The 22,893-nt window shown below is 44.0% G+C and overlaps 4 protein-coding genes across 5 annotated transcripts in view; 2 read left to right on the top strand and 2 right to left on the bottom strand.

The window, feature by feature from the left end:
- The first annotated feature begins 676 nt into the window (after positions 1–676).
- haus6 (HAUS augmin-like complex, subunit 6) lies at positions 677–12,357 on the top strand. The gene is made up of 16 exons (XM_080741429.1): positions 677–792; positions 1,646–1,741; positions 1,908–1,986; positions 2,141–2,273; positions 3,149–3,293; positions 3,777–3,839; positions 3,921–3,978; positions 6,364–6,537; positions 6,999–7,192; positions 7,968–8,097; positions 8,332–8,434; positions 8,705–8,765; positions 9,411–9,519; positions 10,454–10,552; positions 10,904–11,036; positions 11,429–12,357. The coding sequence occupies exons 2-16, from the start codon at positions 1,650–1,652 to the stop codon at positions 12,253–12,255; spliced, it is 2,400 nt and encodes a 799-aa protein (XP_080597555.1). The 5' UTR covers positions 677–792; positions 1,646–1,649; the 3' UTR covers positions 12,256–12,357.
- A 1,228-nt stretch (positions 12,358–13,585) lies between these two features.
- LOC308297862 (proteasome subunit beta type-6-like) lies at positions 13,586–14,263 on the bottom strand (the record flags this gene model as incomplete). The annotated part of the gene is made up of 1 exon (XM_080741428.1): positions 13,586–14,263. The coding sequence occupies one exon, from the start codon at positions 14,261–14,263 to the stop codon at positions 13,586–13,588; it is 678 nt and encodes a 225-aa protein (XP_080597554.1).
- Positions 14,264–15,426: 1,163 nt separating this feature from the next.
- LOC308298283 (general transcription factor IIF subunit 1-like) lies at positions 15,427–16,983 on the bottom strand (the record flags this gene model as incomplete). Its single annotated transcript, XM_080741852.1, has 1 exon — positions 15,427–16,983. The coding sequence occupies one exon, from the start codon at positions 16,981–16,983 to the stop codon at positions 15,427–15,429; it is 1,557 nt and encodes a 518-aa protein (XP_080597978.1).
- A 1,785-nt stretch (positions 16,984–18,768) lies between these two features.
- dennd4c (DENN/MADD domain containing 4C) overlaps positions 18,769–22,893 on the top strand; it is an 85,582-nt gene continuing 81,457 nt past the window's right edge. For both annotated transcript variants that reach the window (XM_080742195.1, XM_080742194.1), the window contains exon 1: positions 18,769–19,042. The gene's annotated coding sequence lies outside the window, so the exon portion shown is untranslated. The remainder of the gene's footprint in view (positions 19,043–22,893) is intronic.

Below are 22,893 nucleotides of genomic sequence, written 5' to 3'. Positions count from 1 at the left end.
AAAAAAAGTTGACCAAATTGCTGTACAATGAATCAACATAAAAATAACACGTAATTAATAAAGCATACAAATATAAAATAAAGTGTTCAAATCCGTTCAAATACAAAGATTAAGCTCAAATGCTAAAAATGTGCATTTAGTTAGGCGGAAGAGCCGAAGAGCCTAATAAAAAAAAATAACTAGTAACTGTAGTAATTTTCATCATATCGGTAGATTACTATAATTATTATTTATTATTAATATTACATGAATATATAACACGATAAAAACCAGTGAAGAAGAAGTAGCACAAATACTTCCGGGTCACTCTGTTTTTTGCAAAATAATTTGGCGGTCTGTTTTTTTGGGTCATGTTGTGCGGAGGAACATTTCCTCTCGGCTTCTAAAAACTTCACAAAGTATATATTCTAATAATATCCTGGATGTAATAACATTTACCGAATGCTTCGCGTTTTGTTCGAGTCAAGCAGTGGTCGCTGGTATTTACAGACAGCCAACACACGTGTAATCATTTCCAGCCGCAATGAAGTTATGGTGAATGTTGTTGAATGATAGCCGAGGTGGGGTCAGACCAGACAGAAGGACGGGCGGTCGTTATTATTCATTAATTCGTGGCTAATCCTCTGTAAAACTGTCTTAAAAGTCATTAAACATGTCTGTGGGAGCGACGCCCGGCGTTAAGAAGAGCAACGGTAAATATCTGTGGTGGTGTCTGTTGAGCCAAGGCTTTGAGCCAGAGCAGGCTGCAGCACATCTGAGGAGGACCAACGTCAAACACATCCAACTGGGAATGTGAGTTAATGTCTGTTATTTATTTATCCCAGGTTGTTCATCAAACTTTGACATATTAAGGTGAGGTCTCTCCCCTCAACTCTGACTGTGTACAGTGTCAGTGTCAGAGTTACATTGTGGGTAAATTTAGACTCCCTTAAAGTGACAGGTGTAGGACTACAAATGCAACCCATGAATACATTTCTAAATCAATCAATCAATTTGACAGTGTACAAAATGGAACCCAGATGTGTACCCTGGCTGTCAGAGTTATAGACTTGTATGGGTCAACTTTAGACCCCCATGAATGAACCCAGAGTCCCTTGAATCCACTTTGAGAACCACCGATCTATTACATTGGTTATCAAACTTTGACAATTCAAGGTCTCTCCTCTTAACTCTGACAGTGTACAAATGGAACCAAATGAACCCTGTCAGAGTTACAGACCTGTATGGGTCAATTTAGACCCCCCCTAAAGGAACCCACAGAGTCCCTGGAATCCACTTTGAGCACGATATATCCTACTATTCTCAAACCAGACTGCCAATACTTCTACTAATAATAATCAGTGGTGGAAAAAGTACTCACATTTATTACTCAAGTGACGTCAAAGTATCAATATACTGCAGTGTAGAAATACTCTGTTACAAGTAAAAGTCTGGAATTTAATATGTACTTGACTCTTGAGTAAAAGTATGAAGTGTCAAAAAGTACTTAAAATAGTACCCAAAGTAAAAGTACAGAATGTTTGAAAATAGCTTATGAGCTTGTAGATCGGCTATTGTCAAATAGCCTACTACTAGGTATAGAATGGAGCTAAAGTGATTAGTTAATCTATGTCTCTGAATAAAACTATGAATTTATCATCAACAGAGATATGTTTGACAAACCAAACAAGGATGCCTTCTACATAGTCAGCCAATTCCTGCTGGAGAAACTCAACCCCACACGTTTTCACGATTCGTACAGGTACGTTGATAACTGTTGTTGACAGTTATGCACAGTGTGTACCCTAGCCTTTATACAAGACTGTCTTGTTATCATTATGACCTAAGGCTATGACCGTCTTGATCCAAAGCTTGATCCCAGTCTGTGTTATGACCCCAAGTTAAATGAAATGCCATGTTTTGTTTAGACATTGCTGGCCTGTGTTGGATCACAAAGCAGATGCAGAATTTCGAAAAATGACCTGTGCATGGCTGCGGGAAATTATGGTAAGAGTTTTGTGTTTTATGTACATCCAATTGATCCAAACCATCATCCAGACCTGATTAATATTCACACAGCCTGTACCGAAAACCAACAAGTTCAGAAAGAGGGACGTGATGTTCTTGGTTGTCTCTTGTGTGTACCGTATTCACTATTCAGGATGAAAACGGCAGTGGGGGACCCAAAGTGGTGGCGTCTCTTTTTCTATCGCCAGGAGGCCCCAAGTTTGTCAACTTGATGCTCCACTTGGCCAACCATGTTATGCTGCAGGAAATGAAGACATTTACCAGAGGTGTGTCTTATTATTTTCACTAAACGGACCAGTAGACAATCCTCTCTAGAATTGTTCCACAGACCCTCTCTAAATCAGTACTTTATACATAGTTAATAAAGGGGACCATATATCTTTTTTTGAAACACTCTTGTTTCACTTTAATAGAATGTTATCATACACTCGTCACTCGACCCCATTTTTGTTTTGCGGACCCCAGTGGTTCTTTTTGTTTTCCTGAGGTCAAGGTTAGGAATAAGGTTAGGGTTAGGCATAGTTTTACTGATATTAAGATTAGGAATAAGGTTGGTTTTGGTATAGTTTTACTGAGGTTAAAGTTTAGGAATAAGGTTAAGTTTAGGCATAGTAGCTGAGGTCACGTTTAGGAATACCTGGTGGCTATCATCCCATGGTCGCTGGATTTGACCCGGGGCGAGCGTTCTCATATTCGCTAATGATGCGCTCTCTTCCCCACCTTGATATACTGTATGTCCTGCCTGTCCCGGGGATCGAACCAAAAACCATACGTTCTGTGACTCCCTCGTTTGTGGTCATAAGCGGTCACAAGCACGCTCCTCTAACCGTTTAAACCACTGCTGCCTCCAAATCTTTGTTCTGTATGTTACGTTTACTTCAGAGTGAGTTATTGCAAAATGAAGACTATGAGAAGCAGCAGTATAGATGCTGTAGTGTAGTTTGTGCTTTAGGTCGATAAGGCAAGAATGAGAGCAGTTAAACCTTTTACATTTTACGTCCTTTTACAGTTTATTGCACGGTAGTGTGACTGCTTCTTAAATGATCACCCTAGACTGAAGCATTCCCCTTAACTCTACAGTATATTCTGTATGTACAAGGTGAATGGCTGTCTCTCTGAACTTTCTATATGTCATTGTTAGATGCCAGCTGGGTTCCTGAGACTGCAGCACTGCCTGCCTCCTCACTGGACATGGCCGGAAAGAGATTCAAGCTAACCAGGGCCAGGTTCTTGAAACACTCTGTCGAGCAGGACCAGCTACTACATGAGTACCAGAGACGAGCCCAGTACGTCCCCGTCTTGATACAAAGATCTAGGCTTTGTTAATGGCAGCCTCTGCTCCTAAAGGCCTGTCCACTCCACACCAACACAACTCTTTAAAACAAAACCATTTAGAGACCGTTGCAGTGGTCTGGACTGACCAGTTGCAGACTGGTGCCATTTACTAATGGTTGCAAGGAGTTGAATTGGACTGGCCTTAATAGTTAGGAAGGGTAAATGCACCGGACAAATTCTACATTATGTGCTAATTTACTGTAGCAAATACCCCAACAATAACTCAAGGGGACATTCAGGCACCACAAATCAGATTTGACAAGGATTAGACTGATTCACTTAAACTAAATTTTCACTTACCTGAGCTGTCTGGCTCTTGTTTATTGGCCTAAATACCAATTGCCCAACCAATGAGTAATCGTCTACAATTAATGACTGAAAGTGATTGGTGCAACTTTCCTACAAGTCAATTTGCATTTGTGTCTTTCTTGCAGGTCCGTTGTCAAATCTAATAGAGACAACAGAGCTGAGTCTGCCAAATATGATAAACTCCTTAAGTAAGTACCTCCCAACCCCAGATGTTTTGAGAACTAATTCTAGAACATTTCGGCCAATCCATGTCTCTTCTATTTCTTCAGACATCACAACGTTGATGCTGCACAGGATGGAATGTCTTTGGAACAGAAGACTCAAAAGGTAGCTTCATCATTAACATTTCAACAGGTCGATCAACCACTGCGCTCTGGGGGCGCAGTGGTCAAGTCCCTGTCCACCACCACAGAGGTTGTGGGTTCGAATTCACCGTGGTGCAACCGGCTGTGTCAGGCGACTACACAAACACAATTGGCTTGAGGGAGGGCGATAATTGACATTGCAGCACCTGTCAGTGGGTAGTGTCTGCTAGGAGGAGTGTGTCCTCCTGGTGGGGGCTCCTCACTGGCAGCAGGTAGTCAGTAGGATACAACAGCAGTGATGGAAGACACAGAAAAGAGTCATGTCAAATTGGCTACTCTTAAAAGAAAATTTAAAAAGAAATTCAAGAGAGGAATTGAAAAAAGTCCCTAAAATTATTATTGCACATATTTTATTGAAGAAATCTTCATCTGCTTACAGTAGCTGCGTATACATGACAGCTTCATTCCAATCTGATCTAAATAAACCCGATTGAAGGTATTGGATCAAGTGTTTACATGGGGTGAGATCAATCCGATCTGGTGTTTACATGTGCCCACTTTTAAATCGTGTTGTGATCGCATTTCCCTGTAACCATTAATAATAGTAGGCTAATAATAATGGAGCCTAATGCAAATGCACAGCCCCACCAAAGTGAAAAAAGCTGCAATGCTCTTTTAATTAGATTATTGGGGATGTGCGTTGTTCTGTATAGACCTACATAGGCCTATCATTATAATCATCATCACGTCACAATCCATATTTGCGCGACGGCCCATAGAACATAGGCTTCATGGACAAGTGCATTCACGATAATAAACAAAAAGTCTGTAGGCTAGGCCTATAGTTAAATACTTATAGTTAAATCGACACTTATATCCCCAGCACTGGGCCATTATTTGGTTATTTTTTCTTTCTCAAACTATATAAGGGTAATAATAATCAAAATGTTATAATTATTATTATTATAATTGTTGTGAACATCCAGAAAATAGCACATTGCGATCTATTAGACCAAACCTCATTTAAAAAATATCAAGAGTGTATGAAAGCCTTTTAAAAATATATATATTATATACTATTATTTATACTAAGGGAATCTTTCTCCAAAATAATCAATTACCGCATGCCAGCAAAGTCAACGACCCAATTAGCGCAGAAGTCCTGCAGCTGGTGCTCTGACTGGACTTGCTGACATGACCACTGAACAGCTCCACTATCCTGACATTAAACCATTATGGTATTGCATTATGATTAAGCCTTCTGCATTCCCCTTGAACCTCAAAAGAATGGATTACTTCTTCAAAATGCGGACTGGATAACAAGAGGCAGCAACAGTAGGTATTATGAGTTATTCTGATCCAGCTGGTCTTATATTGGCCAGTCTTTCTCCATCACAACGTTTTGCCATTAAAGTAGGCCTACTCAAGCAAACTTTGCACTGTAGCAACGTTTTAGACAGTAATGAATGTTGCTCAGTGCGCAGAGAGCAGCAGACTCCTTTTTTCCTCTCTCTTTTTTTTGGTATCCTTTGGCCATCGGTTCCCCGACGCTCAGACAGTGCGTCCTGCGTGTCATGGTAGCGCAGCACTGGGCTGGTCACCATATACATTTGGCTTAGAAGTGTCTGTCCACAGGGCTGTGAGCTTGTAGATTTGCTGTTTTCAGCGCACTATACCGTCATGCAACTGTATGACCCGTAGCAACGCACAGCAGCACTGCTGTGAGGTTGTAGATTTGCTGTTTTCAGCGTACCACTGCCATGCAACATAAATGACCAGTTAAGTTAAATAAATAGCAAATAATACCAAACAACCAAACAAATAATAGCCCGGGCTCTTACATAAAACCTAATAAGGATAATATTAATTGCAAATAACGGCCCAGGCGCTCTCTCTCTCTCTCGTGATTTTTTTGCGTCTGTGTGTGTGTGTGTGTGTGTGTGTGTGTTTGTGTGTGCACGCGTCTCTCCCCTCTCTGTCTCTGTCACGCTCATCAGCAATATGCTTCATGTGCTTCGCTGAAAGAACATGTCACATTCTAATCGGGTTAGGTGTATACATGGAAGGATTTTCCTTTTGATCGGGTCGTAAAAAAGTCTAGACCACCCCTCTGCATCCGATCAGAATTTAAATCGTGTTGGTTTTGATCGGGTTTATTTAGGTGTATACATGCAGAATTAGATCGGGTTTATCTAAAATCTTGTTTTTAATACGATTAGAAGCGTGCATGTAAACGGGGCTACTGACATGTACATATCAGTCATTCACTCACTCAATATCAGCTTTGAAAATATATTTGAACAACCTCAAAAGAAAAGCTAGTTTTAGTAATGACACCGTGGTTCAAAACATAAAGATCGGAGTAAAGACTGATAAACCTCTTTACTCACCATTTGCTTGTATTCAGGTGCGTGCTCTGTGGTTGGCATTCGATGGATTGTTGTCAGCAATCAAAGAAGAGTGGCGGGTGACAGATTGTGTTACGAGAGGAGATGTTGACCAATACTCCTTGGACGGAAGAGACGTCACCCTCAAACTCCCCCGGGTTTTGTTGGACAGGATCGAACAGCTCCCGCAACATGTGAGAACACTAGAATAGTGCGATTACTCAGTCTGTGAAAAATGGTTCAATAATTCATGTTTGCAAACACGTTGAGGTTGTTGGAGTCTGTGTCTGTTTTGTGTTTCCTTTACCGTCTGACTTATACTTCACCATACAATGGTGTGGTGCCACGAAAATAGCCGAGCTACAATACAGGCTCACAATGCGTTGCATCATTGTGAGCTTGTAGATGCGCTATTTAACACTGGGTTAATTAAAAGTGGTTAAATGGAGTGAACAGTACACACTTTTTCCTCAGGATTTTCAATGAAAGCACAGGTGCTGTTTGCAATGGGGGGTCGAGAACAGAAGTACTTCATTCTGCTTGTGGCATGGATTATGTGGCTCCAGAAACCGGGATGCTAACCACCGCTACCGCAATGGACATTGTGTTTAAATGGGTTTTATTTCTCATGCCTTGTCTCATGTTTCTTTTCCAGTTGAGCACCGGGAATGTGTATGAAGGAGGGCAGCTTAACCTCCTGTGTGTGCTGGAGTTGATGAACCACGCTCTACAGCTGCTGAAGGAGGAATGGTCTCGAAGTGGCGGTTCCCTCCCTCAGATCAATCTGCAACACCTGGAGGAGAAAAGGCTGCAGATAGCCAGTGCGTTGGATAGCCTGCTGCTCATGAGGTCTGTAGACTATATAGTTTACCATAGCCTACACATTTATTTCACAAAAAATACGGACTGAATCAAAATATAACCTTAATTTAACCAGTTAGTCCCATTAGTCACTTAAAAACCTCTTTCACAATGGAGCCTTTGTCTTTGTCGGGGCATCGGTGACTCCTACAGGTTGGTCAAGTGCACCGGTCAGAAGGGGTGTTGAATAGTGAGGTAGTCAGGTAGTGTCATTGTGTTTCCCTGCACATGCTACGTAGCGTTGTAGATGCACTATGTTGCGACAGCTTAGCTAACTACGCTGTAGAGCTCAAGACCCTGATGTTAGATAAGAGGGTGTGCTGTGGAGGGCAGCAATCCAGGAGTCCTGAGTTGGTGGTGGCTAGAGTCTAGACCAGTGATTCTCAAACTTTGACAATGTACAAATGGAACCAAATGGACCCTAACGGGTCCATTTGGTTCCATTTGTACGCTGTCAAAGTTACAGACTTGTAAAGGTCGATTTAGACCCCCATAAAGGAACCTAGAGAGTCCCTGAAATCCACTTTGAGAAACACTGGTGTAGACCACATCGTGGGCCCTGTAGCCTGACTGCAAATGCCTGGTTTGAACCCAGGCCGGGCAGAACTTTGCTGCATGTCAATCCCTACCTATGTCGCCATACTTTAACAATCAAGCTCCCTACCTATCTCACCATATTGTAACTATCAATCAATAAATGCAAGAAAAGCCCAGGGGGGAAAAAAGGTTGTTTTGCTGTAAATCTGCCATGCTTTATTTCCAGGGATAAGATCACCAAGGAGGAGGTGCCTGAGATCAGGAATGCTATAAAGAAGCTGGAGTTGGAATGGGACAGAAAGTGGACAGGAACCCAGAAAGACAACCCTCTGGCATCCTTTCTGAATGACGATCCTGTGAGTGGCCTTTTTGAGCTCATGCATTCATGGTTAAAACACAGCTCACTATACTGTAGCAGTGGTTCTCAAACTTGTACATTTTAAGGACCTCCCTAACTCTTGAGTTACAGACCTGTCAGGGTCCATTTGATTGGCCTTTTAGAGCGCCACCTCTCGGAGCACATTTTCTAGTTATATATCTTGTCTGCCCGATTCAGATCTGCATTATAAAAAAAATACCTCCCTCTACAGGCTCTTGCGTTCCTCTCACCCATGGCTCCACTGTCTTTTGATGTGGAAAATGATGGCTCTTTCAGGGCCAACATTTTCTCCCAATACCCTGCCAAGCTTCTTGGTGAGTAGAAATTAGTACTTTTCTTTTTTTAATAGACCCCTTTCATGCTAGCCATTTGTCAAGTAAAGCTAATGCCATCAGTTGTAGGCGTATGCATTTGTTACTGTGTGCTTAATTATCCTGTACAGTTAACATCATGTCGGCACCCCTAAATGCGTAAATCAAACAGACCCACAATTAATGTTAAAAAATTAAATAAGAAACATTTTTACAGCCAAAAGCAGATGAGACAAAGTAAACAGTGGTGTACAGTAACCTTATTCCTTTTAGAATTTACAGATGCAGAGACTAAATCCCAGAGAAGTACCACCATGGATTCTGACCTTGAAAGGTAATGGCTGTATCATTTTGGATAATGATTTTTAACCACTCTTAAGTCGTACTTTGGCCGTAAATGTGGAATTAAGTGTGACTGTAATAACATTGGGTTTGATTGTAGTTTCATTGTAGTCTTGCCTTGGGAGGCAGATTCCCGGGCAGGTCTTTGAGCAGTGTTCTGTCCGGCACTAGTCCTCCCTATAGAATCCCTGCTCTCTGATGACCGTGGCGAGTTGAGGGAAATCGCCACGGACAGATACGGAGCTGACATTCCTTTCCCTGCATGACGTTTTTTATTTATTTATTTTTTTATGAATTATTTAATATATTTTTATTTTAAGTTTCATAATAATGTGAATTAATTATTCTTTTATTTGGTTAGTTAGTTAGTTACCTTGTAAAAGTTGAGAAGATTGCAGAGGAAATGCTTTCTTTAACTAAACCCCTAATATACTTGTACGATGAGGTTGCGCAAAAAATACTGATCTACAAGCTCTCACTGTCACATTGCGATACGCTGTGTGAATTTGTAGATCTGTTATTTTTGCCATTTGTGAGGGTTTTCGCCTGACATGCCTCAAAATGGGAACACCACGTTGATGGTGGTTGAATATGATGATAATGATGATCAGTCACCATTTCTCCTGTTTGTGGACAGTATCCGCTCGCCACCTGTAGAGATGGCTGAAACTCCTGTTGCGACGAGCGTGGCGTTGCCAGGGAATACGTCCCTCTGCGATTTCCTTGAAACGTCACCATTTCTGCCGGTGAAGACAACATCACTACCACAACATGAAAAGGCTAGTATTGAGCATCATTTGACCAACTAGACCGTCAGGCACCACCCTTTGTTAGCCTCCTGGTTGGTCCCTGACTGACCAACCAGCAGGGTCTATCTGCCTTGTCCCGCCCTGGTTCCACCTTTTTTATGTTGAATTAGCTAAAACATAATTTTTGGAGAAATAAAAACATTTAAAAACATGCTGATTCACTATGCTGCCTCTGAGCAGCTCCAATTGACTGAAACAAAGTTTGAAATTAGAATTACAATATGAAGCAACTGAATTAACATGGCAGTGGATGGAATGTCCCACTGAATGTCCCACCAAGACACAGCAACCAATGGGTGTGGAGAGGGGCAGGACAATGGGCGGGACTTGACAAAGGGTGAATTGGGAACCACGCAAGTCAGGATCAGGAATGATTCAAGTTGGGAAGGCATGCCCCATCCGTTTATGCAAACCCGTTGTACTTTTTGTCAGAGTAGCCGTTGTACCCAGTGCAGTACCCACTAACATGACGGATTGACTAAATGTGGAGATACGGGGATCACTGACGTCTCCTGCAGGCCTGCCGACTTGATGTTGGGCAGCAGCATTAGTGTGACGCAAAACTCTATTAAATCTGTGTTGTGAATTCATAGATTTTGCCTACAATCCAATGCCTCACTACAAATTGTATCATACAAAGCGTAGAAAGAAAATGCTTGTGGTTATTTAATGCTCATTCCCATTTCCTTTTTTTTCCAATGAGAAGTTAAGTGTATTTTCTTGTGAAACCGGCTCGCCAACCACTGCCTTCCTCTTGCACATCATTATATATGTTTTACTATTTAAAGTCTTTGTCCTTCATACGTGTCTTCCAAGTGTTTTAAGCTCTTCTTTATAATCAATATTTACTGTAACTCTACTTCTCCTGTAGGTCAGCATGAGAAAGACTGCGCTGCCCCGTCCAAGGTTGTCTGTCATGGAGAAAAAGGTTCACATATTGGACAGGGAATGTGACAACCTCGCAGATCAGGTACGTGGACTGCTCTCTACTGAAAGGAATCATTACATTTGACGTTCAACCTGGACTATTAAGCCATTCACAGAAGATGTATTTAACTAATTGTTTTTCTGAAAGACCGTTTTAGTAGTTGCCTGTGCATTATCTTTTAAACGAACCGTAACGTATTAATACCTCCTAACTATATGTTTTGCTAAACAAAAACGCTATTGGGTCTCCCAAAATCACCACAGGAATTCCTTCACTGCGACAGCCCTGCATAATCAATGATCAAACCCAAACCCGATTTAACTAAATCTGTGATCATACAAGATTATCAAAGTTTGCTTTAAATGGACAGAGTGCCACATGTGTGTATGGTAGTTTGCAGATGCTGTTACAACCAGCCATACAGAGGGAAGGAACAAAGGCTTGGATCTTGAAGATCTTCTCATCACTATGGGTGGAGATCCCTTCTCTACCAGGAAGCAGTTGCCACGGACCCCCGAGAGCTTGAGTTAGTAATTGTTATTGATAGATTGAATTTGAGAGCTCCTCCCTATTGTAGATGGGAGAATGTTTGCATACAGTATTCTCATCTTATCTAGAGATTCCCATCTGATCTAGAAATAAATTCCAGAAATCTGCATGCCTTTTTGTGCTTGTCTCGTGAACCACTCATCCAATTGACTTCGAGCTTGATTGGTCTATTGCTGTGTTAAATATAAATCGGATTATCTCCAGACCCAGCCTACTTGCATGGTTGCCCAAACAGGCAATGTAACTAGTTGAGTAAATGGCACATTTCTAGTGAGCAAGATACTTGAAGACATGAAAGTCAAAGCACTGCACTGGTATCCTTCCTGCTTGTTAGTGGAGTAAATAACTTTGTTTTGTTTCTTTTCTCAGTATCGGACGTAAAGAGCTCATGGCGAAAGGCAATTCAAAGTCAAGAGTCGGATGACAACTCTTTGAGAGCATGTTTCTCTCCCCTTGCTGAGGCGGATGAGGTCTTGGGGACACCTGAGGCGCCTTCCCAAAGCCTCTCCTGTGATCCTGCCTCAGCAACCACGTCCCACAGCAGCCCACCTGAGTGGGAACAGGGGGTCTCTCACACGTTCACGCCATCCGGGGACTCCCCCGACACAGAGGCTCTCTGCAATCCAGTCGGTGTTGAGGCCTTGGACTTCAGCCTCCACCACGAGACTCTCCCTGACGCAATGGACAATACAGGCGGGACCGGCGTTGAGGCCTTAGACTTCAGCCTCCACCACGAGACTCTCCCTGACGCGATGGACGGGGACAGCATGCTGAGCCTGGGCGACGAGGCTCCAAGCACTTCCGGTGACACCGAGGAGGACGAGCTTCTTCTCCCTGACATTCCCTCCCTGAAGATGGACGCCAGGCGCACGCCACTGGCTGCACGTCAGCGTATGGACTGGATCCAGCAGACGAGCAGCGACTCGTCCTTTATGGACAACAGGAAGCAGACGCCAGACTTCCTTTTGTCTCATCACTCGCCACATCTTTCACACATAATGGAGAGTCCAACAACGACAGGTCAGGTCTTTTCACTCGACCTTGACGCGCTAGAGAGTCACTCGCCGCCAAGCAAGCAAGAGTACAGCCTCCCTAACCTGGTCACGTTCTCTCCCATAGAGAGTGGCTCACCGTCAAGCAAGCAAGAATACAGCCTCCCTAAACTGGTCACCTTCTCTCCCTTAGACGACATATAGTCCAATACAACCTGTTTATCAGGGGTGTGGAGAAAAAAAGATTCACCCTTTTGACTTGAGTCTTAATCAGTTTGCATCCCTGCAGTTTATAGTTTTAACATATTGTTCTGTGCCTAATTGTACACAATATTGTATATAACTAACTGATGTATTAAAATGCTGTAGATTTGCTTGTAGGTAAATTCCTTGAGAAACCGGAGAGATTTTTTTATTTAATTACAGTCAACCTGGCGTTCCTATTTTGTACATTTCAAAGTCTGCCTAATTTGTTTACTGTAGGTTACTGTACTTGTGCATAACTGATAGCTGTAAAAGTTGATGTGTTTGTTTCTAATAAAGATAACGTTTTCAATCTTGCCCAATTTTTATTGTGTACAATTAAATTGACTATCAATTCAAAATGTATTATGTAAATTCTACCCTTCTGGGCCACAATTATTAAATCTTGTTAATAATAATTTGCTAGAGAGTGTAAAAAATATTTATTGAGAGGATCAAAACAATTAAGGGAATATAATTCTTTGTGGGGGGGAAGGAATTCTTTGTGGGGGGGAAGGAAGAGGGTTATTGTTTTTCGAACATTACTTCATGACAAACAATTGTTAGCGCCTTGTGGACTAGCCTTGGTGACATCACCGAGAACGCTGAGGACAAAATAATATCTATACGTTCACACTGATTTCTTTTGAACAAAATGTGATAAAAACTCACACCTAGTGTGACGTGAGCTGTGCTATTTGAGTTTGTTTCAAAAAGCACCGCTCAGATCACACCTATTGTGAAGTCAGCGGTGCTATTTAGAGTTAATTTCATCAAGCGTCCCCGCTAGCCAATCACAGCGTGTCCGGTGGGCGTTTTTTTATGCGTTTTCCCATTGGTTTTTGACCGGACGAAGGCAGATGTTGAAGCTATAGCTCCTGTTAAGGAGCATCGCTCAAAAATCTGGAGATTTTGGTATACTGGGTCTGGATGACGTCAGTGGCTGACGATCTTACAAGCTGGTAAAAAAACAAATCACACCCAGTGTGAAGTGAGCGGTGCCTTTATACATGCTCAGAACGTCCCGCAAACTTGGCCCATGCCAACCTTTGTGGGACGGACACACATACACACACACCAAGCCAGATAGATGTACTGTAGGAGCGGTTGGTACCGCTCTAAAAAAGGGTAAACCGATTGCTTAAAGTGTTTCCCTTTTTTTCCCCTTTAAAAAAAAAAGAGGCTTTTAAGCCTAAACCACTCAGCCATGCTATTTATGTCCATCTTCTGAAGCTTTTTTCAGCTGAAATCACATTTAATAATTTAACATTCCCATCTGGCAACACTGTTCTCAGTATGTGGAACACTTAGGCAGCTGGTCCCCCATCAGGACCTGTCTCTCCACTCCGCTCTCCGAGATGACCGCCAGCCTGATGACCCCTCCGCTGGAGCCATCCCTCTCCATGGCCAGAGCCAGAGCGGTGGCGGTGAGCTTCACACATTGCTCCTGGGTCATTCCCGACTTGTAGTTGGAGTCCATGAAGCCGTAGATGTAAGTGCTTCCGCTTCCTCCGATGGAGACAGGCTGTCTCAGCATCATGCCCCCTAAGGGGATGGAATACACCTGTCCCCCTTTCCTCTTGTCCCACCCGGCCACTATGATCCCGGCAGTCAGTTCCTCCCTGTAGCGGTAGCAGGTCCGTTGGAACATGCTGGCTGCCGTCTCCACCAGCGGAGGCTCGTTCATCTCGATGCTGTGAAATCCCAGCTGATAAGCCACCACGTCGGCGATGGCCTGGGTGTCAGCGGCGGAGCCGGAGCGGCAGCAGTAGATGCGTTCATGGATGGGAGTCAGTTTGTCCGTCACTCTGTTGGCGATGTACGCCCCGGTGGTCGTACGGGAGTCGGCCCCTATCACGACCCCGCCATCGTATTCCACGGCCATGATGCTGGTGCCGGTGCTGACCTCTGTCCCCGTCCAGTCGGGCACCAGGTCGTTACTGCAAACATTGGGCTGAAACATTTCCATCATTATGATCGCAGGACCTGTTAACTTCTGAGGGGGCTCAGATTCCAAAAGACCTTACATACCTCTGGCTTGATGACACGCGCAACACAAAACCGTTGCCTTAACAACTTCGATTTGTGCAGGCGCTGTTCCCGAACTACCCCCAAACTTGTCTGCATTGTATTCCCACGGCTTGCTGGCCCGAGGCGCGGGAAAAAGAATGGTTCTCTCAATATAGTACCGGTAGAAGCCCTAGAAGCATACTCTACTTTATCATCAATTTTAATACGGGCACAAAAGGGACATGGACTGGCAGATACAGAGATATCCATATATGGGGTGGTGAGGGTTGTGTTGCGGCAAGGCGAGACCAGTATGTTCTTCCAAATCTTTATAGACGAAGTTTATTCTCCTCAAAAGAATGACCGACAGTACAAAGGCATGGCCTTTAGCCAATGAGGAGCAGAAATGTAGCCAATGAGGGAGCAGCGTTCTTGGTTACATCACCACCAACAAGTAGATGTTTGTAGTATGTTCCCCCAAATCTTTATATAGGGGATCTGAGGGATTGAATGTAGTAGAAATACCGGTAATGTCGGAGAGCCCGTTGGGGAACTGTCCAGAACTGTTCAGGTCCAAATCCGGGCCCTGAAATAAATTGAAGCGTGGCCTTCCCTACAACTGGCATAGCTATGAATACACCTGTCATAACCACCTCAGAGTTTGTTGTACACCTTTGGCCAAGCTTTGCAGAATGCGTTGTGATTGGTTAGTGGGACGCTTGATGACATTAACTCATAAATAGCACCTCTAACTTCACACAAGGTGTGATTATTGGCAAACAGGTTTGATGTAGAATCTACATCAAATCTGTTTGCCAAAAATATCTATATTGTAGATAGAAAAAGATGGAAAAATAGTGTACACAGTATAGTGCAACTCTACTTGATCAATTCTAAATATTATCAAAGTATTGTGCGGCAGCCCTGGACTTGTGTCACACCACCCTGCCACGGCACCCACTTTGAGAACCTCTGTTCTAGACTAGAGCATTGGTATTCGGCAGAAAACACATTCTGTCTTTCAGCTCACACTAGTTATTCCTTTCCTCCTCACTTGGTCACTCTTGGCCTCTCAACTCACCCGTCTAACCCCTCCCCACCACCTTGCATACTTCCCCCAGATCACTCGGTCAGGTACAAGAGCATTTTGTCATTGACATTCTTGCGCTCAGGGTTGAGGCGCTTAAGGATCTGTGCCAGCATGTTGACCGTCTGCTTGCTGCTCAGGCCAGTGCGCTTCGTTTGGAACTTCTTCAGGAGGTCTTTGGTGGTCATAGGCTTGCGGATCAGGTAACGGCGCACTGCATCCTCCGTCAGCTGCATGTCACTGGAGCCGGGCTGGGGTGTGCCCCTCCCAAATGCAGCGGGACTTTGACAGTTGGGTTCCATCTTCGGCTTCTTGGCGACGGGTGTGTCAGTGACAACACCCTGGAGCTGACTCTTACCTTGCTCCAGCTTGCCGGCTGTGACATGTAGCGCACCGGATGTGGAGGCGGAGTCTACGGACGGCGTCCCAGGGTGACCGCCAGTGGTAGGACTGCCTCTGCGCTTGGTTGGCGTGAGCTTCTTCACCACGAAGAATGCAGAAGCTGCCCACCCTTCGATGTCACTGTCGTCGGAGCTGTCCGACGCTCCGTTGCGGTCTCTCTTCTCTCCATGGACTGGAGTCTTCATTCCCTCGTCTTCGTCCTCGTCCTCCTCCTCTTCTTTCCCTTCCTCTTCATTCTGCTTCTCCTCCTCACTCTCTTCTTCGCTCTCTGAGTTCTCATCGATTCCTTTGGGGACGTCCTCTCCTTTGTTAGGTTTCCCCTTCTCTGACTCCTCCTCTGAACTGCTCTGGTCTGACATGTAGTCGACTTCCAGGCCCTCGTAGTCTCCATCGTCGCTGTCTTCCATTGCCTCATTATCGCTTCCCTTTCTCTTCTTATTGGCCTTCCATTTGCCCGTCTTCGCTTTCTTCACCTTGGACTTGCCCTCCATGTCTTCTCCCATGCTACTGTCGCTGTCATTGCTGGTTAGTTCCAGATCCTCCTCCAGATCGCGGATTCGCAGATCGCCTCTTCCGCTCTTCTTTTTTTTGTTGCCCTTTTCGCCATCATCTTCCTCACCATCACCACACTCCGTCTCCCGCAGGCGCCGGCGCAGCATAATGTTGAAGTGGTTCACCACCTTGTTCCTCCTTCCCCACTCCTCCTCGGCCTCCTCCGTCGTGAGCGTGCGGTGTTTGGCCACGGGCGCGAAGTTGTACCAGCTCTGGACAGGGAAGGCCTCGAAGGACCCGTCGGGACACTGCGTGAATACATAGTAGGAGGTGTTCTCTGTCACGCTGCCCTTCTTTTGACCCTTGAACTTCTTGCCGGCCTTCCCGTTGACCTTGAGGATCCAGGGCTGGTCCTCCACCTTGAACTCGCGTGGAGGACCATACCTCTTCCGACGCGCCTCCTGCCGCTGCTTCTTACCAAACTCGCTCGCTGCCGCACCTTCACTGCTGTCCTCTTCACCGTACAAGCGCCGAGCACTCATGTCTCGCTCCATGCGAGCCCGTGTCCAGTCGGAACACTTGACGTTGTCGCCCTGGTTGAACGCCATGATGTTATACTTCTTAGGGGTGTTCTTGGGGACCCGTACGGTGTATTCAATAGCAGAGGAACTGCTACACCCACTCCCCAGTGACATCATGGCTGGATGTTTATCTGTGTTCACACTATAAAGCTTACTCGCTATAGGTATCGAACAGTAGATATAAAATATTACTCAAAGGGATTGGTTGTCTTAGATCAGGACCCGCCGCAGTGGTGTCCAGTAAGAACTTAACCGAGATGTCGAACCTAATGCTTATGAATAATGGATCTGAGAATCCCTGTATAACTCAGAGATATCCGGATTGTGAGGCCAGATATCCTGACTACGGAAGGCTATGGGGTCTCTCCGCGAGAGCTGGGTAATGATTGCGATTATACGGTAGACTATAGGAGTAGTGTTGAGAAGATAGGCTTGCCTCTGAGCTCAATGGGTAATGGCCATCCTTTATATAGTGCTTGGCTGTGTGCGTGTGACATCAGAGACCCTCAGACTGATGTCAGCAGCTAGATGTCTTTGCCGGGTCCATATATGGAGCTATAGGTCGTCCTGTTCCAAATATGGAGTTTGTGAGGTCAGAGATGTATCTCCATATATGGAGTAGCAACATTTAATATGACGTGAGAGTAAGTGAGAGCCTTCGTTACAGTAGATGCGATTGAAAGATAACTTTATTTTATATAGGTTGTTATCCTGTTGACCTTTTCTTTCCTCTATTTACAGTATATTTAACAAATTGTGTAACTGCAGAACGTTTTGGCTTGTTGTACAGAAAATAACCTCACCCATTTCTTTTACACCCGTCAATTTGTGATGTGACAGATAACTTGTAGTTGAACTGTTCTCACAAAACAGCCCCAACATGTAAGTGAACAGTTTTAGTCCATTTCACTGTGCGACCACTGTTATACTACTATACTGGTATAATGGCACAAACATCACGCAATGTTGGCCAATCAGGGAAGCCCTTCAGTGCATATACAGAACTGATGACATCAGGGATGTCCATATACTGATACTGGCCTTAGTAGCCTACTTGGCCTGGCGGAGATCTGCACTCCAAGGAGCAAGCTGCTGTCTGGTGGGTGCTGCATATCTGGTGGGAGAGAATGTAGTTTAGTTATGATCATAGATTACTATTTCTGTGCATTTGATGTATAGGCTATAACCTTGTGTTTTCCCTGCTTAAATGTAAATTATAGTAATGCTGTACATACATTGTACATTAGAAAATCTAAAACATAGCAATTACCTTTAAACACTTTTGGAAAAACTCCAAATTAAAGACACTGTACACCACAACAGCACGCATTGGTTGCAATGTAACAGCCCTGAGAACAATGAATTTCGAATTCCCTTCAATATTGTACATACATTATTTTAGTTTCGATTGTATTGTTCCACCTTTGCTTTGGCAATGCAAAAATGTTTTCTCATGCCAATAAAACCCGGAATGTAATAAAGCAATGGTTCTCAAAGTGGATTCCAGATTTCCAGGGACTGACAGTGTACAAATGGAACCAAATGAATGCTAACGGTAAACCCTGTCAGAGTAAAGGGGAGGCCCTGAAATTCGAAAGTTTGAGAAACAACTAATAAAGAGAGCAAGGCCTGTGCACCTGTGTGTGATTTCTACAACAGCCTCTAGGGGGCGTCAGAGAATAAAGAACAGAACACGTGTGTGTGTGTGTGTGTGTGTGTGTGTGTGTGTGTGTGTGTGTGTGTGTGTGTGTGACTGTGTGTGTGTGTGTGTGTGTGTGTGTGTGTGCGCGCGCGCGCGCGCTCGTGTGTGTGCGCGCGCGCGCTCTGGGCGGATCCATTCTGCCTCAAGCAAGCTGCCGTGGCTGGAAAAAAAACGCAAGAAAAGAAAGGCTGAACTAAAAAGCGTCGGGTCCAAACACACAAACATGGCGTCGGTCTCTGCTGGAAACTTCTGATGATGAAAGTGTAATTATTAAAATTAACAAGTGGGCTGCAACAAAGTTTGAAACATCAGAGGAAAGACACATGTCTGCAGGTTTCGCGCAGCTTTTATCGATCTTTCCGCTTCTCTCTTCTTGGACAGAGGAGCCACAACGGGATATATTATCGACGAGGGGACAAAAACAGCAAGTTGCATACATGTCAACATTGGCTCTCGCCGCGGTGTAAACAGCTGGTAAGTGCTCGCACAGTCAGTTTCATGGTTTGTAGTTTTGTAGTTTGTTGTGCGGATTCGGTCGTTTTAGCAACTAATAACTTGATGTTTCTCACGTTTGTTTTGACTTATTTAATCAAACCTGATCACTTCGACTAATTAATTTCCATTTGCAACTTAGCTGCTGATATGTTGTTGACTGTTTACTGAAAAAGAGGTGTAAATGATAGGTTGACTGGCAGACAGTGTCAGGGGAGGAATCTATTATGTTTCTAAAGAAGTAAAGTCAGAAACGCAGTCTTTTCATGGTGAGAGAAATGTGACCTAGTTTATTGGCTGCATGCAACAGTTGGGGAATATAATACTTCCCCCGCCCATTGTAGGCTAGTTCTGCTGATAAGAAAGGGCTCGGCTCTCCTGTATGTAATAATGCTTGTACAAACAGTACAGGTGTCTTTTGTCAAGTGAGACAGTTGTTTCTCAAACCTTTCAAATTTCAAGGTCTCCCCCCTCAACTCTGACAGTGTACAAATGGAACCAAATTTGGTTCCATTTGTACCCTGTCAGTGTTGTTCATTTGGTTCCATTTGTACCCTGTCAGTGTTGGACATGTGTGGGTCAATTTTACAGGTCTCTTGTCAATTGAGACAGTTGTTTCTCAAACCTTTCAAATTTCAAGGTCTCCCCCCTTAACTCTGACAGTGTACAAATGGAACCAATTCAACCAAATGAACCCGTGAGGGGTACATTTGGTTCTATTTTGTACCCTGTCAGTTACATACCCGTATGTGTCAATTTAGACCCCCCCTTTAAAAGAACCACAGTCCCTGGAATCCACTTTTGAGAACCACTGAATTGAGATATGTCAGTTAGCATGCTTGCAATGTTGGCCTTTCCTCAAATTCTGCTCTGGACTAGCTGTTAGTGTTATTTAGCATATTACCCAGAGGGGAAACGAGTAACAACATTTCTGTTGCTTTGTTTTGGCAGCCTGCAGACAATATACTTTATAAGCTGTTTAATAACTATGCATAAGAAAATGCAGGCCTGTCTTCCCTGTCTCACCATCTCTTTAATAAACATAGGTTTACTTGTTTACTTGTACACACGATAAGCTAATAACTTATTTCGCTTGAAGTTAAAGCAAGTGGGAGGCCGACTTCCGTCTCCGGCACTACTAAAGGATTGTGTGGTTTTCATTCACTCTTCTGACTGCTGCTTATAGAAGTGCCTTGTCTGCATTTATATGACCCTTAAGGCCTCTCCATACTTCGACCGAAATGTTCGGTGAGTTGTGTTTTCCGACGTGCAAATTTCCGAACTCTCGTTCGGTCCAATGCTTTTCAGAAGTCCCGAGGGATATAATTTTATGGTAGAAAAGGACCTTTTGACCGAAAACGGCGGTTTCGGTCAAAGTATGGAAGGGCCTTTACTCTATACAAAAGGAAGGACATGCTGGTCTATAACACTGTGTTTGCATGCACTGCCAACTAGGTGCTGTTCAGAGCTCACATATCCACACACCTCAGCATTTGACTGTTTGCCAACCACCCTGTAGGTAGTTTTAAGGACAGCGCTGCAGTAGGGGCAGGGGTCATCAACAACACCATGCTGGCTTGTTGTGGTGGAGACATTTTTTGTCTTTTTGCCATGGACATGCAAAATGTACTAGACGTAGACAAATGCATTTAAGATCTAGCCCTAAATGACCATTACAGCCAGGTCTGTAACTGAGAGTCATCGCCATGCTGGCTTTTTGCCATGATGGCAAATAAGCCGACAATAATATTACCAGAAACAGAAAAAGAGCTAGCCCTGAATATCCATAACACCTCCTTTACAAACAAAATCTGAGAGTGTACAAATGGAAGCAAATGGACCCTTACACTCTCAGAGTTATGGTGGTGCTTCAAAATAAGACTTTTGAGAACCCCTACCGTCTCCTAATGTGCCATACATAGTGTCAAACCTGGAGACTGACACTCACTAATTGGGTCTTATGATCAAAACAAGAACTTATTATAATGGCGTGTACTATGGTAAAAACGAAATCTAGAATTTGCCTTGGACAAGGACAAGTCTTGCCACGGACTACTGACATATTGATGAACCTTGACCTGAGTAGGGGCCATTCACAATAGCAACTCTCCATCGCGATGCATGGCATCGCTGTGCCATCATGTCTTTTTTGGCATCAATGGCACAGGTCCCAGCCAGGCCAAGGACGGAGCTTTCTGTCTGACAGATAGGGCAGCAACATGCAGCTTTCTATAAGAGAGCAAGAGGGTCGATAATAGTAAATCATTTAATGAAATAATTTATTCATAATCTATCTCATAGGCGAAGTTTCAAATTACATTGAAAAGATTTTTGTGAACTTGTATGGGTGCTATTTTCACCATTTTAATTTTAAGTCTAAAATAATGTTTCGTACAGTATGTATTTTTAATGTACCGGTACTACAAAAGAAACACTTTTCAGCTATTCAGTTAATCAGAAAAAGTAATCGATACTATAGAATGATTGCAGAAAGAAAGAAAATAATGAGAGAGTTGCAGCCCTTTCCAAGCTTTTAGTTACCTATAAGCCTTTTAAGAGTATCAGACACTCACGAACAGCCAGAAGTGTTCTGAGAAAAGCCAGGTCTTTACCTGCCTTGGCACGTTAAATGGCCCGTAGTAAAACGTCTTGACCTTCACGTGGTCAGAGGCGGCCTGTTGGAAAAAGGGAGTGGAGTGGATTTAGCCTCCTACTGTGTGTACTCTACACAGCATAAAGTGGGTCACAGCAGCACTGGTGCCTCCGTGTACATTGAACTTACCCTTTGTCACCACCACCAGCCTCCGAGGTTCTCGTCAGGTGACCCTAGAAATAAGGAAGTGGATTGACCAAGGGAGGAGGAGCAACGACAGGCGGATTGAAGGACTCGGCACAGGTTGCCTAGGAGAAAGTCACATAGCATTATGGGTATTTATGAGAAAGGCCAATAATTCACACCGAGGGACTGTAGGAAGGGCATTTCCCACGAACAAGAGGTGAACGTCTCTTGGGGGAAACGGCAAGCAGTGTACGGCACTGGTTCCCAAACACCGGGTCGGGACCCATTTGTGGGTCGTGGGCACATTTTTATGGGTTCCTTCATTTTTTTGTTCCCTACTTTTTTTTCCCTTATTTTTTCTGCCCGATACACAGCTTCTAGTTGAAATAGTTAATTGTCGCAGTTGCTATGAAAAGCTCCATCAGCTGTCAGTCAGTCACGTCTCGTCACTTCACGCTTTTGCCCTAGTCATACCTGTATCTCTGCCACCGTTGGCCCTATCAATGCCAAACTTTGCACACACACTCCTTGGATGGCAAATCACAACCTCCACCCCTCATTTCTCACATGGCCCTCTTCTAGCACCACCATCAGGCCGATTGTTGCAAAACACATTCTTGGACACTGCTCCTACAGATTTTGGCCTAAAATCACACAAAGCGGTACACAGTATCTCTAAAGTCATGTCATCAACATGGATCTGTCCCATTTCCCATATTCCCTCCTGATTGGCTATGATTGCCTTCTAAAGTTTGTGTGTGCGACCTGGCGGTCGCTTATCTCCCGATTAGGGAGTCTTACTGGTGTAGAGAGTAAGTAAGATTCGGTACAAAGATACAAAGATTCAGCGAAAAGATCAGATCTGCAACCCCGGACTGCTGGTGTCCGGGCACCTAGGCTCAATATAGCCTGACAGCGCGTTGCGGGTTCGATCCCGATGGCCTTTGCTGCGTGTCACTCCCCATCTCTCTCTCTCCCCATTTCCTGTCAAACTGTCCTATCAATAATTAAAGGCATAAAAAGCTCTCATTGTGACACGTTGTGAGCTTGAATA

This window comes from Nannobrachium achirus (assembly GCF_963921795.1).
Source record: "Nannobrachium achirus genome assembly, chromosome: 14".
Taxonomy (NCBI): Eukaryota; Metazoa; Chordata; class Actinopteri; order Myctophiformes; family Myctophidae; genus Nannobrachium; species Nannobrachium achirus.
The sequence above is the reverse complement of the archived record's forward strand: the minus strand, read 5'-3'. Positions and strand labels throughout refer to the sequence as shown.